The sequence below is a fragment of the Cydia amplana genome, chromosome 1, assembly GCF_948474715.1.
Source record: "Cydia amplana chromosome 1, ilCydAmpl1.1, whole genome shotgun sequence".
In the NCBI taxonomy this organism is placed as follows: Eukaryota; Metazoa; Arthropoda; class Insecta; order Lepidoptera; family Tortricidae; genus Cydia; species Cydia amplana.
The window spans coordinates 20,780,633-20,797,792 of record NC_086069.1 but is presented as its reverse complement, the minus strand read 5'-3'; the positions used below and the strand labels follow the sequence as shown (position 1 = coordinate 20,797,792).

The 17,160-nt window shown below is 41.1% G+C and overlaps 1 protein-coding gene across 1 annotated transcript; it reads left to right on the top strand.

Annotated features, from left to right (window-relative positions):
* Positions 1–8,431: 8,431 nt before the first annotated feature.
* On the top strand, positions 8,432–10,134 carry LOC134653754 (juvenile hormone acid O-methyltransferase-like). The gene is made up of 4 exons (XM_063509143.1): positions 8,432–8,801; positions 8,991–9,162; positions 9,746–9,854; positions 10,001–10,134. Exons 1-4 carry the CDS (start codon positions 8,443–8,445, stop codon positions 10,132–10,134), a joined length of 774 nt encoding a protein of 257 aa, XP_063365213.1. The 5' UTR covers positions 8,432–8,442.
* The last annotated feature ends 7,026 nt before the right edge of the window (positions 10,135–17,160 follow it).

Below are 17,160 nucleotides of genomic sequence, written 5' to 3'. Positions count from 1 at the left end.
TCGCGGTCCCCCTGCTGACAGACGGACGAGGCTATGGCGAAACGGCTTTCCCCGGCTCTGCCCGGGTTGCGCGGGTCAGATGTTAATCGCCGCGTGTAAAAAGCCAAAACACCAAACAAAAATAGAAGGTCGAAGAAGAAAACGCACCACGGATAGGGCGCCGCCGCATAACGGCGCGCAGGGGGATCGCTCTACCCCTGCGATAAGTGGGCGAGGGCTACCGGGTCAAGGGCGGGCCCGGCCAAAGACGTTAGCCCGAAAGGTCCGCTTTGCCACGTGGAACCTTGGCACGCTGTCCGGACGTTCCCGCGAGCTAGCCGACGTACTCGCCAGGCGGAGGGTGGCTGTGGCATTCCTGCAGGAGACTCGATGGAAAGGCAACAGGTCCCGGAACATCGGGAATGGATACAAGCTGATGTACACGGGCTCTCCGAGGGGGGGACAACGGCGTGGGGATGGTGCTCTCTGAGGAGTTCAGGGATAGCGTTTTGGACGTAAAGCGTATAAGCGACCGCCTTATGGTTGTGGAGGTGCTTATCGAAAGGGTCGTGACCAATTTGATAAGTGCCTACGCCCCACAGGCCGTTTGTAGCGATGCGGACAAGGCGATGTTCTGGGAGCAACTCGGGGAACTGCTGCGTAGCATCCCGTTGTCGCAGAGTGTTGTTGTGGGTGGCGATCTAAACGGTCATGTGGGTGAGAAGTGTGAGGAGTTTGGGCGTGGTTTTGGTTTCGGGAGCCGTAACCCCGAAGGGGAAGAAATTCTCCGGACGTGTGCGGCTGCTGATCTAGCCGTCGTGAACACGTTTTTCAAAAAGAAATCCGAGCATCTGATCACCTACAGGAGTGAGAGGAGCGCCACTCAGATCGATTACTTTCTCACTCGGAGAGACTATATCGGCAAAGTAGCCACCTGTAAAGTCATACCGGGAGAGAATCTCACTGACACCGACCGTGATGGACCTGCTCGTCAAGCCCCGAGGCACATACCGGGAGCAGTGCCGTCCCCAAACCCGGTGGTGGCTGCTCGAAGGAACCAAGTCCCAGTTTGCTGCCGCTGTCAACGACCTCAGTGTTGTGACGGATGGCCATTCCGTACAGCAAATCTGGGATAGAACTCAGGCAGCCATCACACGGGCGGCGAAGGCGGTGCTGGGGGTGTCTAAAGGGGGTCGCAGGCTTGACAAGGAGACTTGGTGGTGGGACGCCACAGTCCAGAGGGAGACTAGGGAGAAAAAACCGGCCAAGTGCGAGTCGGACTCGCGCACGGAGGGTTCCGAACCATCAACAAAAAATAGAGCAAAACAAGCAAAAAAAAAAACAAGCAAAAAAACGGTCATCCATCCAAGTACTGACCCCGCCCGACGTTGCTTAACTTCGGTCAAAAATCACGTTTGTTGTATGGGAGCCCCACTTAAATCTTTATTTTATTCTGTTTTTAGTATTTGTTGTTATAGCGGCAACAGAAATACATACATCATCTGTGAAAATTTCAACTGTCTAGCTATCACGGTTCGTGAGATACAGCCTGGTGACAGACGGACGGACAGCGGAGTCTTAGTAATAGGGTCCCGTTTTTACCCTTTGGGTACAGAACCCTAAAAAGCCCTCTTTAAAAAGTGACAAGCGTCCAGATCTCCAGAAGACCACGCGGCATACAGGGATGCCAAACGTGCCACTAAAACGAGCTGTAGCCAGAGCCAGACGAAACCACTTGCGCCCTCTGTACTAGTGATGGGTAGGACATCAATTTAAAATGAGTTTGTATGAGTACCTCATTTTTTAAAATGAGGTGTTACAATGTCTTACTTCAAATGAGGTGAGGTACTAGCATATTTTCAGCGTCGACTATTCCATTAATTCCAACAGCGACAACTTTTTTTAATGTATATACATATTTATGTATTCATCACTTCCTTTATAAATAAATAAATAGTAATATTTAATAGGAGTGCAATTCTGGAGGTTAAGAATAGAACTTTTAGGAGAAAGATAATTTTAGAATCAAACTAAGAACAAAGTACCTACATACCACATAGCAACTTAATTTGCTGCTTTTATGAAACTTGTCCTAATTTAGCACTTTTTTATTGACTTAGATTGTTTGTCCTTGCTACTTGATATAATTTTAAGTATGATAATCACTAGCGACCCGCAACGGATTTTGATGCGGATTTTTTAAATAGATAGAGTGATTCAAGAGGAAGTATAATTTGTTAACCCGTGCGGAGCCGGGGCGGGTCACTAGTTATTATATAGAAGTGACTAACTTACCACCTCAGATAATTTAACAGTAATATCATCATTCATCAATAAACAAAGCACAAATTCGCGCCGGCCGCCACCGGCTACATTTACACTTAATTTTTTCATGCAAAAGTCACCAAGGAACATCCGTGGGTATATTTAATTGTGAAAACTATGTCCCATATTTTGTTATTTTGGTATAATTATAAGAATTATCACTAAGTATTGGTAAGAGAACTAAAATTAGCTAGGTGAACGAAACTAGTTGAACAAAATAAATATGTCAAAATCATAACTTGTCACTTGTCAGTTCGAAGTCGTTTACAAAGAATGTTAATAAAAAGTATTGCAAATTCAAATCGTTATAATTTACATCTACATATTAATTTTACCTATGCAAATTATACTTAATTTTTATTTAATAACTTGAAACTTATTGAAATGATCATATATTGTTATACGCTACAGTATTAGAGTCTGTTCGGAAAAAGAAGTCATGGAATGTATTGGGCCCCATACATTCCACGACTCTTTTCTTTCCGCACAGACTCTATATTCCAATAATATTTTAGTCACTAAAGGATTACTGTTTCTAAGCAAGCTTCGTAAATGCCTGTCTGGTATACAGAACGCGTACCGCGAACCAAGTTCGTCATGTGGCGTCCCTGTCACACTTACCTACGAATTTACAAGTGCGACAGAGAAGCAACACATCGAACTTCCTTTAGTGACTGTTTCTCGCGCCATTTTGACAAGTAAGTCAGGATCAAAAAGGCGTAAGATGTATGAAAGCTTGCAGCGCTTACGCTTGTTGTCTTTCGTGTTTAATTGTTAACGTATTTTCGGTGAGGACGCGAAGCGATATTGAAGTACGTCGCGTGTCTGTCTCACTCCTTCTTTGGGTATTTCTAATTCATTGTTTCATTTTTGAGGGGTTCATGTCACAGAGAGGCGGTGAGTGGTACAAACTCAACGCATTTCTCGGTGGACCTTTTGTCGTTGCAATAAGCTTTGTAGTTCGGCAGTTGCCAGTTTGGACCATTACTCGTTTCTTCATTTGAGACTTTTGAGTGTCGGTGAGCAGGCCAACACCTAGCGCCTCGCGCGATCCAGTGACTCTCTTGCGAGTTGTGAGGAGTTTATGAGTTTTGAAGGTCGCGAGACTCGCGAGTGAATTTGAACGGATAAGAGTTTTTTGAAATTTGAAGTGTGTGAATGATTTGTGTGGAAAGAGGTGTTTGTGATGCGCGCGAGTAAATGAGTAAAATGAATAGAGGAGTGAAGTAAGACATTTTTGCGGTACGAAGTACTGCGACAAATTAACAAAATGAGTGGTACAAATGAGGTGCCTCACGAGTGAGCGACTCAACACTACTCTGTACGATAAGTTGGAGTCGTCTGAGGGGCAGAAGTTCAATTATAAGTTGGCACGATCGAGGGTCAAAGCGGCGCAGGACATCTCTATGTGCCGCTGCGTAAATGACCCTCACGGTAACCTGCTATGCGAGGATCGCGCGGTAAAGGAGAGATGGCGCTCTTACTTCCACAACCTGCTGAATAACCAGCACAAAGAGGTGCAACCTCCGGATCTCCGTCCGAATCAAGGACTAGTGCCACCGATAACGCCAGAGGAAGTCGAGGTGGCCCTTCGCCGCATGAAGAATCGGAAAGCTGTCGGAGCCGACGGAATCGCTATAGAGGCGTGGAAGTCGATGGGCTCTCGGGGTGTGAGCATACTCACGGATATTTATAACCGCATACTCCTCACCGGGAAGATACCCAACCAGTGGAGGCTGAGTATCATTACTCCACCGGGAAGATACCCAACCAGTGGAGGCTGAGTATCATTACTCCAGTATTCAAAGGTAAGGGCTCGGTGCGGGAGTGTAGCAAGTATCGCGGTATAAAGGTTATGTCTCACACCATGAAGCTTTTTGAGCGCATAATCGATGCCCGGCTCCGACAGGAGTGTACAGTCTCGGGGTGTCAATAAGTCAATATGGGTTTCGGCCAGGGTGCGGAACGATGGACCCTGTATTTGCTCTGATGATCCTCATGGACGGATACAGAGCAAGGAACACGCCTCTACATTTCCTGTTTCTGGATTTGGAAAAGGCCTTTGACTGTGTCCCTCGTGAGATGATCTGGTGGGCGCTGCGGTCCAAGGCTGTACCGGAGGCCTATATTTACACTATCCGGGATATGTACCGCGATTCCGATTCAATAGTCAGGACCGCTGTTGGTGGCACCAACCCCTTCTCTGTCACCGTTGGAGTACATCAGGGCTCTGTGCTCAGCCCGTTTCTGTTTAGCGTGATATTAGACGTCCTGTCAGCCAGCATCCGAGACTACCATGAGCAGCCACCGTGGCTATTCATGTATGCTGATGATATCGCGCTGACAGACTCTGATAAGGGCCGACTTGTCCAGCGAGTGAACAGATGGAGGGGGTCGCTAGAGAACGGCGGTCTTAAACTAAATGTGGCGAAGACAGAGTACATAGCCTGCAATAGTACAGATCAGGGATGTTGCGGATGCAGATTTTTTGACATCCGCGGATGCGGATGCGGATATTTAAAGGTTCACATCCGCGGATGCGGATGCGGATGTCAAGATTAGCTACTTAGAAAACGTCAAATATTACATTTTTAGTATTTTGTTATTAAAAAAAAACGAAACGTTTAGTATTTGAGCAAGAATATAGGTGCGTTATATTTAATAAACAGTAACTTGACCGACTTTTCTGGATCTAGACGATTTCGTTATAGGTAATGACGAAATTACCTAGCACTTACGCCGCCACTAAGACGTTCCTGTACCGACTTGTTCGACATCCGCATCCGCATATGCTCCGCATCGATTTTATGCGGATGCAGATGCGGATGTTGAAAATAATGCGGAAGTTCCGCGGTTGCGGATGCGGATGCGGATGTTCGCAACATCCCTGGTACAGATCCTCTACCCGTCCGCATAGGCGGGGACATGGTCAAGCGCACGGATCAAGTTAAGTACCTCGGATCTGTACTTAGCACTACCGGGGACATCGACAGCGACGCCCGAATATCCGCTGCCTGGGCCAAATGGCGGGAGATGACTGGGGCTATTTGTGACCCCAAAATGCCGATTAAATTGAAGGGACAGGTCTATAAGACCACCCTTCTGTACGGCAGCGAGACTTGGCCTTTACTAGAGCGGCACAAGCAGGAACTGCGTGTCACGGAAATGAAGATGCTGCGGTGGATGTGCGGAGTTTCACGCAAGGATCGCGTCCGAAACGCCCACATTCGGGGTAGTCTGGGCGTCCGTGACATCGCTGACAAACTGCAAGAGTGCCGCCTTCGTTGGTATGGCCACGTCTCGCGCAGACCGGCAAGTTACGTGGGTAACAAATGCCTGGCCATGCCGCCTCCTCCCGGTACGGGAAGAAAAGGCCGGCCCAGAAAGCGATGGCTTGATGTCGTTAAGGAGGACATGCGTGCCAACGGACTCGCCACCAGGGACGCCGAAGATCGGGCAAAGTGGACACGAAGGAGTCGGAAGGCGGACCCCGGGTCCTCGCGCCCCGCGCGGGGGCACAGCTGGGATTGACGCCAGGATGATGATGATGATGATGGTACATCATATATTTTTTTTAGTTTTATCATTCTCTTATTTTAGAAGTTACAGGGGGGGGACACATTTTACCACTTTGGAAGTGTCTCTCGCGCAAACTATTCAGTTTAGAAAAAAATGATATTAGAAACCTCAATATCATTTTTGAAGACCTATCCATAGATACCCCACACGTATGGGTTTGATGAAAAAAAAAAATTTGGTTTTCAGTTCTAAGTATGGGGAACCCCCAAAATTGATTGTTTTTTTTTCTATTTTTGTTACCAAGTTTCAACAGTATAGTTCTTACAGTTTCGGAGAAAAGTGGCTGTGACATACGGACGGACAGACAGACAGACATGACGAATCTATAAGGGATCCGTTTTTTGCCATTTGGCTACGGAACCCTAAAAACTACTATGATTACCATAAAATGTATACATATTACCAAATAAAGTATAAGCGCCGTTAAGTGGGTTAGGCTAGTAGTTACAAAAGTCGGTTTTTTTCTATTAAAGATTATATTTTATTTAAAAGGTGTGTAGGTACCTAGTTTTAGGTAGGTACTAATAAATTCTAGGTCAATTGCCGCCGCCTTCACCCAACATCATTGCACACACCTACTTACATAATATTATGAATATGCAAATGCAGCTATAAAAACATCACCTTTAGTCTAGACATGATGTGAAGTTATCACAGGAGTCGGTAAACTTTTAGGAAAAAGCGCGTAATTCAAATTTTCTATGGGAGAACAGGTCTTCACGCCTTTTTTTATATTTTTTAAACTTGCCGCCTTTTTCTACTGAAATAGTGGCTGTGCGAGAGTAGGTACATTTGTATAGTTTGCAACTATTTATAAATCATCTACCGCGGGAAATTATAACAGCACAAAGTGCGTCACTTTTTAAATCAAAACTTAAAAAATGGCTTCTCGAGCAGACGTTCTACGACCACAAGGAGCTATTTAATTAATTAATTATTTAAGGTACTTAAACATAATACTGTAGTTACACACTGTAACCTATGTATTTATTTGACATGTAATTTTATATTATCAATAAATTATTATGATTATGATTATGATTATATTTACAGTACATTAGTCATAATCATTTATTTATAATATTTTAAATATTACATGTCAATTTATTTAGGTGTACCATATAATCCTACTTTCCCGAACTAGTGCGGGAAATAGCACTTTCCGCGTATGTCGAAAGTTTAAAGTGCCATATGTACTGTAAAACATTGTACGATACACGTGCGAATTTCCTCTTTTTCGCACTTGTATCGTAAATAACTATTCCCTATAGTATTTTGACGCTTAAAAAGGAAAAATCGGTTTTGCTCGGATCGGATAGAGGTTGGGAGTGGGGTTTGATGTCGGGGTGAGATCTTCTAGCTGCTGCGGTGAAAAAAAGATTTCATTGGGTCTTTATTAAGCCTTCGGACTTCGGTATTAGGTATACCAATGTTACATTTTCGTAAATTTTGTTTTCACACCACCTATTCGGAAAAGAGCTTTTTCTTCCCTGCTAGGACTGCTAGGAGGGATCAAAGTGGCACTTTTTCTCACACAATTTTTACATTTCTTTGTACATTATTTTTTTAGCTTAAATAATCTGTTTAAGCATCAGATTGTGTCAACACTTAAGATTTTTTTATTTTTCTCATAGTTGATATGAAAAGCAGTATGTGTCACACGGTATCAAAATTATTTCGTCTTGGGCGTTAACACTGGAATCCCTCATTACGCTCAGGATTTTAAACTGAAAATCGTACCTAATTAGATTCCAAAAAAAGTAAGACAATGTTGCCACTGCAATAATTTGTTTGTAAAATAGTAAATTCCTTTTTATAAATAAACACGCTAAGATAATTTATTTATTGGTAATTTTACTCCTACGATTTAAAAAAAGTAGTTTTATATACTTATTTTTACATAAATACAAGACGCGCTTGTAAAAAGTGGCAACATTGTCTTACTTTTTTTGGAATCTAATTACGATTTTCAGTTTACTTTGGCATCCCTCACTACGTTCTATTGTAGAATCCATCGCTTCATTCAGGATTCAATGTAAAGTGTCATTCAATAGAACTTGCTAACTATGTAAACAAACCGCCATACTAAAATTGACACTGAATGTCAATTTACTAGTAACTTTTGTTTACATAGTTAGCAAGTTCTATTGAATGACACTTTACGCGCTTGACGGAAAGATATCATTTTGATCCCTTGTAACACAAACTACTATTAAAAGTTAGAGGGGGCGGACACATTGGTTATGACGCGAATTGTTTCTGAAAACATTAAATTTAGGTACTTTATTGAAGACGGCCAACGGCCTTTAAAACTTTATCAACTAACGTAGCGAGCTCTTGGACTATTTGTAGCAATATTACATGCGCTACAGGTTATGTAACCTTTAAATTACCTATGTAAACAGATATGTTAGGTACCTATCTACAACGTGAATTTGGCTGACTTGATTTCTCATATTATCATTTGCACTCAGTCAAAGCGGCATCGGCAGGAGTGTTTATTGCGTTCGATTTTATCTAATTTAATTTTGAAAGCCATTGCATTAATTTCTCAAAGTTATGGAATTCCCCGATTTGTATAGAAAAGTTGCATTCCTTTCCAAAAGGGACGCAAATAAAGCCTTAGAAGAGTTCACCTTTAACAACATGTGGAAGGAAAATGCATCTATCATTGACATTGGAAGTGGAGACGGGAGCACGACTAAAACTATTTTGGAAAAGCATGCGCCACTCAGTTATAGTAAGATAGTGGGCTGTGATATAAGTCCGAAGATGGTTAAATACGCAAATGAACATTTCAGGAGCGAACGCATCGAGTTTATACAATTGGATATTACAAAGCAATTGCCACTGTTCCTGAAAGACGCCTTTGATCATGCGTTCTCTTTTTATGTGATTCAAAGGATCAAGAAGCAGGAGTAAGTTTCATCTCTTTTTCATATCTTACTATAAGCTGGAAGGAGGTAGGAAGGAAAATGATGTTGACACGACTTTATTGTTAAGAGAAAATAATAGCGCGTCAAGGTAATTTTGAACACCTCGCTCGCTTAGCAACTATTGCCGCTGACTGTACATTAATAACAAACGTGTTCGGTGTTCGTTTCTAGGGCCGCTTTCTCGTTCATCTATCATTCCTTAAAAGACGGAGGCAGCTGCCTCCTTATTTTTCTCGGGCGATACCCCGTTTACGATGTGTATCGCACACTCGCTCGCAAGGCGAAGTGGGCTGAAGACCTGAAAGATGTTGAAACCTTCACTTCACCATATCACGATTCTCAGGTAATTTTATTCTGTACTAAAGTAATTACCTACATTTTGAAAACATAATTCCTCCCAGTTTTTAAGTAAACAAGAAGGAAACAAAAAAGACTATAGTGGTCATCTAAAACACAAACTTATTAGGTACCAATTTATAGTAGGTATGTAGTTATTTGTACAACAAGAGAGCAAAGTTTTTTTACCACGAGTGTAGCCAGTGATTCTAATTTGGAAGCTTGAGCGTAGGAAGGGACTCTTGAGGCATAAAGTACAGAAAATCGCTGGTTTCGAGTGTATAAAACTTTTCACCTTTTAAGCAGTAAGATAAGAACATTATAAGAAGGAAAAAATATAATTTATGAATGAATAGCCCCCCTGAATACAGCCTCCGGCACACTATCTACAGTCCCGTTCCCTTTCTACCGTATCGTATCCCTATTCCCTACCTTTGTCCATAGCACGCGGTAGGTATATTACTAGCATGGTACGATTGAATATATTACTAATAAAATTTTGAGGTGCCTGCCTATATACATAAATATTTTATCTAGTAAAAACGTGAATAACCAAACCAATGTTAATTAATATACCTATTTGTTTACAGGACCCCAAGAATGACGTGATCAATGTAATGGATTCAATTGGCTTCAAAAAAATAGAAGTGGATGTATTTGATAACACGCATACATATGACGATTCTTATACTTTCGAACGTAAGTTACCTACTCGTAGTTCCTTAGGGAATTACCACTTAGTTAACTAAAAGCCACTTTGACAACGTGAATTCCTATCGTTCCAACATATTTTGACTTGAACTCACGCAAAATATCCTGATTTTTTAAAGGCATTTGATTTTCAGGCTTGGTCAAGGCTATCAACCCCTTTAGTGCTCTCAACGAACGATGGGACGAATTTATGAAAGACTACTTCGAGGTGGCTCCAAACGCTATAAAAATGGAGTATCAACTCATTGTAGCCTACGGCATAAAATAATTAAGGTCAATGAGGGCATTTCCGTCATACTTTTTTATAAGTTCACTTTGGCTGGTCATAACTACGATGATATTTAATTTTTAATAAACCTGATGACTGTAATAGATTAAGCATTTATTTAGCTATATAAAGCATATTATAATAGCATATTAAATTGCTAATACTGCTGGTTATTTAAATATGATTTTTTTAAAGACATGTCAGTTGACGGATTTTGCCTAGGGTTTGGGGCATTTCCGTCAACCAACGATTTTTCTTGAATCGTGACGTATTACTAACATATACGTCAAGTGAACAAATACCACTATACTCTTAATCGAAACTAAACTTTATAGTGTGTCAAAGGACTGTCCCATTTCAAACATAGACAGAGAGAATCATACTATCTTTGTCTTACACTAGTACTAGCCAGTGGCGTAGCTAGAGGATATGGCGCCCGGGGCAGGTACCAAATTTGCGCCCCCCCCCCCCAAACGAAATGAACTAAGGTGAGTTCGACTAAGATCGGACACCGGGTAAGATCGTATGATTCAAATTTCTGCTTGTTGCGGGGCTTTTTTTTAATGCTGGCAAGGTGATGCAATGCGCTGTTTTGTCCCGGGCATTGCATCACCTTGCCAGCATTAAAAAAAAGCCCCGCAACAGGCAGAAATTTGAATCATACGATCTTACCCGGTGTCCGATCTTAGTCGAACTCACCTTAACGAAAGGGTTACTTTTTATTACTTATTAAAGTTTACTTTTGATTTAGACAAAGAAGTGTTTTTTTAGTCCATCGGTGGCTAACAAGCTTACGACTCACCTGATGGTAAGCGGTCACCGCATCCTATGGACGTCTACACTCCAGGGGCGTTACATGCGCGTTGCCGACCATTTTAAAACTTATACACTTCTTTTTTGGAGATCTCCTTAGACTTGAAGATTCAATATCGCTTGTAAGTTTGGGATCGTAGACTATTCATAGCGCGCCTTTGGACTGATTTGAAGGGACCAAGGTGGCATCTAGGTGCTCTTGCCCAAAGGTGACAGCAGTACTCATTATATGGGATCTGTCCATGGTCGTACGCAACATTTTTTAAGGGGTGGGGCAGAAGTAGGGGAGGCTGGGGACGTTGTAACAGGGTACGGTTGAAACAGAGATTCTTAGCTTATGGTCAGAGATCAGGTTGGGACAACTGCCCCACCTTGTCCCACCGTGGGTACGCCTATGGATCTGTCTGCCCCAGAGTAAAGTATCGCCTCACTTTATTGAGCACACCGAGTTTTTTGGATACGAGCGCAGCCTACCCAGCAAGGTGGCTACGAAATGATTGGACGTCACTGATGGAGATGTCAACACCGAGGCTCCCAATACTCCCTGTCATGGGAAAGGTTGTGCCTTGAAAAATGAGGTTTTCTTAGCGGTAAACGCGCAAAATTGAGCCTTGGTGGGATTGAATTGGACTAAATTCTCCCGATCCTACACCGAAACTCTCAATAAGTACCTGACACAGGTTTTTCACGGCATTCTAGTATCACAGAACGAACGATGTTGGCACGGCATGTGTTATACAGGTTGGTCCAAACCTTGCCGTCCAAAAATTTTTTTTAGATTTCTCACGCTGTGGGCTATAAGAATATGTATGTTAGCCGACTTTTCGTAGTTTTCGAATTATGATTTTTATTTTTATTACTTTTAACTTTTGTTGAGAAATTCCGGGGTGAAGCAATTATTTATTAAAAAAAAAATATTGAACTTTTTTGAATATTTTTTTGTAACATAATCCTTCACAACCGGCGCAGTTGCTAAAAAAAATCAGCATCCTCACGTGGCTGAGTTGGGAAAAAAGACAAACTCTTACGTTCAAGCATGTCAAGCTTAGATGTTGCCCTTACCTAAATAAACTAGTGGCTCTGTGAGCTGTAGACCTCGCGAGCATAGCTTATTGGAACCGTGCACGATGACAGCTCCACACAGTGGTTTGATCAATTAACAATACAAAGATTTTAATTTATTAAAAAAAATAATTACGAATGTTAAGGAAAAAAAAATACAAAAAGTTATGTCTTACTGGGGATCGAACCCAGACTTTCTGTGTGCAAACAAAAAAAGCGACTGTTTACAAAATGCGCCATGATAGTTCTTAGCTAAGTTGACGAAATTCGGCTACTCATTCTCGAGTACAAACTAAATATCTAAATACCGCCTAAACCAGCAATACAATTTTTCTGCATTTTTTCCATTTACTATGTAAATATGTCTCAAAAAGAAAATACTCTTGTGATATCGATACAACTATTTGTTTAAGCGCGAGGTATCACAACTCCTCCATTTTTAAAAATTTCCAAAAACGGGATCGAAAAAAAAAAAAATTTACTCATAGAATCTGGTCACAAAATTTCACAAGAATCGGTTGAGAATTGTGACCTGTGGAGGAGAACATCCGGACATACAAAAGCAAAATGCCCGAGTCAAAACGTAGACCTTCGCTTACGCTTCGGTCAATAAAAAATACAAGCGATTTCAAGGACTTTTGGTCATTTTAGAAACTGCTAGACCCTACGTTTTTTTAAAAGGTCAAAAAAGTGATACTTAATAGTCATAATTTGACAGAGTCGCCGTCAAAGGAACTGAGATGCAAAGCTTCCAAATTAGTAATTCATTACAAAAATCCTCTTTTGTTATTTCTACTATTATTTTATGGGGTCACTTCCCCATCGCTACTTCATGTTATCAGTGCAAATACCACGAACAATTATTAGAAGGCATAAAAGAAACGCAAAGCTTCACCCCGGAATTTTTAACAAAAGTTAAAAGTTAAACTCGAAAACTACGAAAAATCGGCTAACATACATGGGGTATATTCTGATAACCAACGACGAGGATTCTAAAAAAATTTTTTGGACGTCAAGGTTTGGACCACCCTGTATACAGGGTCGCTAAAAAATAACTGCATTTCCGTTACCAGGGAGGTTTTGGGATTATCTGAGCAATTTTTACTATGAGACCAACCCCTAAGTCGCGAAAAAAAAATTTGACTGTTTCCTACATTTTGGCTGGTCCATTTTCTATGGGAGGTCTTTTGCCCATTTTGGCGCCCCCCTTTTGGACGGCGCCCGGGGCACGTGCCCCCCCCCAGCCCCCCCCCTAGTTACGCCACTGGTACTAGCACCCAAAAGAAAAGGATGAGTATAGTTTTTTCGGTTCCTATTTATACTTGGTCAACCAGATCTTGACAGTAGAAAAAGGCGGCAAATTTGAAAAATGTAGGCGCGAAGCGATATCGTCCCATAGAAAATTTGAATTTCGCGCCTTTTTTTACTGACAAGATTTGGTTGACCAGCTATACTGACAAATTGGTTTGACCATCTATATTTTTGTTTAATGCCCTGGATGCCAGCGCTTTAAGCCAAATCTCATAGGAAAAGGGGCAAGCTATGATGGCGCCATCTATGCTAACCTTTGACAGTTGCCAACCCCATCTAGGGAATGACAGGGCAAGCTATGCTGACGCTATCTGCTAAATACTTAGTAAAGAATGGTGAATAGTACTGAATAGTGACATCTAGTGATCATGCAATCGTAATCCCAGGGTCTACCGCGAAACACGAAAATCGAAATTTCGTTATCTACCTCTATCACTCTTGCTTATTCGAAGGATAGAGAGGTAGATAAAGAAACTTGCTGCTCTTTCCTGCCTGACCAGGAATATATCACACGCCATGTTGCGGAATTTCACTAGAACGAATTTTTTCCTGATTTTTTCATACTATACTGAACTGTCACCCATGTGTCGCCCTTAGATACAAGAGAATAACAGCGCCCTCTTGACAATGATCATACTATATTTCTGGTCAAGCCATGGTCGGGCTTTTTAACTTGGAGTCCAGACGAGCTGGGCAAATCGACCGATTTGATCAGGAAAATAATTGGCGCCAATCTCATCTAGCGTCCACACGTACACAAAGGGTATAGCCGGGTAAGCATGGCCAAACTGCCCTTAGCGAAAAAAACAATTTCCTTTTACTGGATTATTAACCTATGTATATGTAGTGCTTTCACCAAATATTAAGCCTCAAATTGTGGTGTAGTATATACTTAGTACGTAAGCATTGCATATAAAACATGTATCTTGCCCAATTAGAGCAGAATAAAACATGATCTTCATCGAAGCTGTTGTTTGATTAACGCCGTCCGTACATGGCGACCCTGCCTTTTAAGGCAGCGGTGTCGTTCCGCGAGTGCGAGGTTGAATTAAGATGTGAGGACTAAATAAACTAACACTATGTGAACTATCTTTAAAATCAAAAACAGTGTTTTGTTATAAATCGAACAATTACAGTGGACTTGCTCATGAAGTTTTAAGGCGTAGATGGTGTAAACTCGTTAATAATGACGCGACGCTAGTGTTATTAAGATGGGGTCAGGTACATCTAAACCACAGGAAGTAATTATCGCCCAGACAGCGTCGGGAGGCAGCAACGAAGCAAATGCCACAGTGAAGGATTTGGCATTCCATGTCAGCAATACAAATATAATCCTGCTGACCATACTTGTCATCATTTGCTTGATTTTTATATACGGACTGTATAAAATATACTTGAGATGCCATAAGAAGATGATCCGGAGGGAAATTAACGGTCAAGTGGCCTTCAGGCGATCATTTGGACGGGGAAGGAAGACCGGGCCGACGGAGGAAGTGTAACGGAGCATTTTTTTTTATTTCAACGAGGACCCAGTGCTCTCTACGGCGCAGGTGGCACGCTGATACTAAGTGCAAAGAAAGTGAAGTGAAGTTCAGTGTTTAAAATGTAAGTTAATAGAGTTAATTTTATGTCTTAGATTAACTATTATACATATAACGAATATAAAACGTATCATATTCTTTGAGTAAATTTGCGATGCTTCAACAGCTTACAGATTTATATGATGAGTTAAACCAATTTAAGCAAAATCTTTTTAAGTTAAGCCTGGAAAGAAGAACAAAAGAAAAGTTAAAGGAAAAGCTAACTACAGCTAATAAGTTATATGATACGTTTTTAACGTGTTCCAAAGTCATAGACATTAATATTTTGAAAGGAGATGTTAACCCGGACACAGTAGAAGCTATCAACGAATTACGTAGTAAAATTGAAAGTACATATAATAAAATTCAACATTTTTGTACGAGCAGTCATATTGCAAAGTCAAACACCATGGAGAAATTCGACCTCAAAACTGCGGTCCACCTCTTACCTGTAATGACTGGAGAGGAGGATATTACAAAAAAGCTAATTGATTCTATCGAATTATACAAATCAATGTTAGATCAGGACAGTATTCCTAAGTTAGTTACATTCGTACTTAAAACACGTTTGTCCGAGAGTGCTAAATTGCGAATGGCACAATCATACACAGATTGCGAATCGCTTATTTCAGACCTTAAAATTAATTTCCTGACCAAAAAGTCAAGTACAGCTATACACAGTAATTTGATGAGAGCAAAGCAACATTCACTTTCTATTGATGAATTTGGTACAAAAATTGAGCAATTATTTGTTGATTTAACGATTTCTCAAGCTGACGGTGATCAAAATGCGTATAAGGTACTGAAACCCATCAACGAAAAGTTGGCAGTAAAAAGGTTCACCGATGGGTTGCGGAACCCAAATTTAGGGCTCATACTCTCAGCTAGGAATCTACCAACATTAAAGGACGCAATTCAGGCCGCAAAGGACGAGGAGATATCGTCCACAAGAGGTAGCGACGAAGCTTCAATCTTCGTCAATCAAAGAGGTTTTCCAGGTCAGTCGTACCACCGGCGCGCAGGCCGCGGTTTTTACAGCCCGCGGCGAGGAATGACCAGCAATATGGACATGCGGTATTCGTACGACACGAACCGGGCCTCGCGAGGTAGGTACGCTCAGAGTAATATTGGTCGCGGGTTGAATAATCCGAGCCGAGGATTCCATAGAGGCAGATCCGGTAACTCATTTATCCGTGGATCTAACAGTCAACCAAATATATATGTAGCAGAAGAGCAGGAACCCCAACCTTCGACATCTAATGAAAATCGGGAAACTCAAAATACATCTGAAAACCCGAGTTACGATTTTTTTCGTCCCTAACTCGATATATGCATACAAATATGACAGCTCGCTAGAAGTAGTAATTAGAGATGCCACATTCCAACTATTAGCAGACACGGGCGCCGCCATATCGGCCGTGAAATACGAAACAGTTGTACGACTAAATATTCCAATCCAGCTTCAGATTTAAAAAAAAAATGCAAAAAAAGAAAAATCATTTTTATTTTATTACAGCCAAAGTAATAATCCGATTTCTTTGTAATTTGGGTATGTTGTATATATGTACAAATTGTACAATTAAGGTCGCTTTCTGAAAAAAATAATATTGAATTATCTCTTAAAATAATAGTAAAAAATTGAGATGAAAATTTTCAGAAAAATAAAAAAAATACGTGCGAGATAGCGATAGTTACCAAATTTACATATTTTATGTAGAATTTAATAATGTTTAACATATATTTTTTTCAAAAATTAAAATCGGGATTAACAGTGTGAAAAACTCGAATTTGTAACATCCCATAATACTCTCTCTTCATACAAGCAAAGCTAAGTAGTCATAAACGAATGAAGTATATTGTGAACGCAGTATTTACGAATTTGAATTTAGAATGTGACGTATTTTATTCATCAAAGGAACAGACATTTTTCAATCGTTAACGCTCTGTATAAAATTCGTGCCTATTTTCCTGTTCCCGCGCCGTTTTTTTAGGGCTCCGTAGCGCAATGGCAAAAAACGGAACCCTTATAGATTCCTCATGTCTGTCTGTCTGTCCGTCTGTCTGTCCGTCCGTATGTCACAGCCACTTTTCTCCGAAACTATAAGAACTATACTGTTGAAACTTGGTAAGTAGATGTATTCTGTGAACCGCATTAAGATTTTCACACAAAAATAAAAAAAAAACAATAAATTTTTGGGGTTCCCCATACTTCGAACTGAAACTCAAAAAATTTTTTTTTTCATCAAAGCCATACGTGTGG

Bases quoted from the DNA above. Each gene is read 5' to 3' on its own strand.
- LOC134653754 (XM_063509143.1), top strand. From the start codon at position 8,443: ATGGAATTCCCCGATTTGTATAGAAAAGTTGCATTCCTTTCCAAAAGG. The intron at 8,802-8,990 runs GTAAGTTTCATC...GTTCGTTTCTAG, and splicing joins CAAAGGATCAAGAAGCAGGA to GGCCGCTTTCTCGTTCATCT. The intron at 9,163-9,745 runs GTAATTTTATTC...ATTTGTTTACAG, and splicing joins CACCATATCACGATTCTCAG to GACCCCAAGAATGACGTGAT.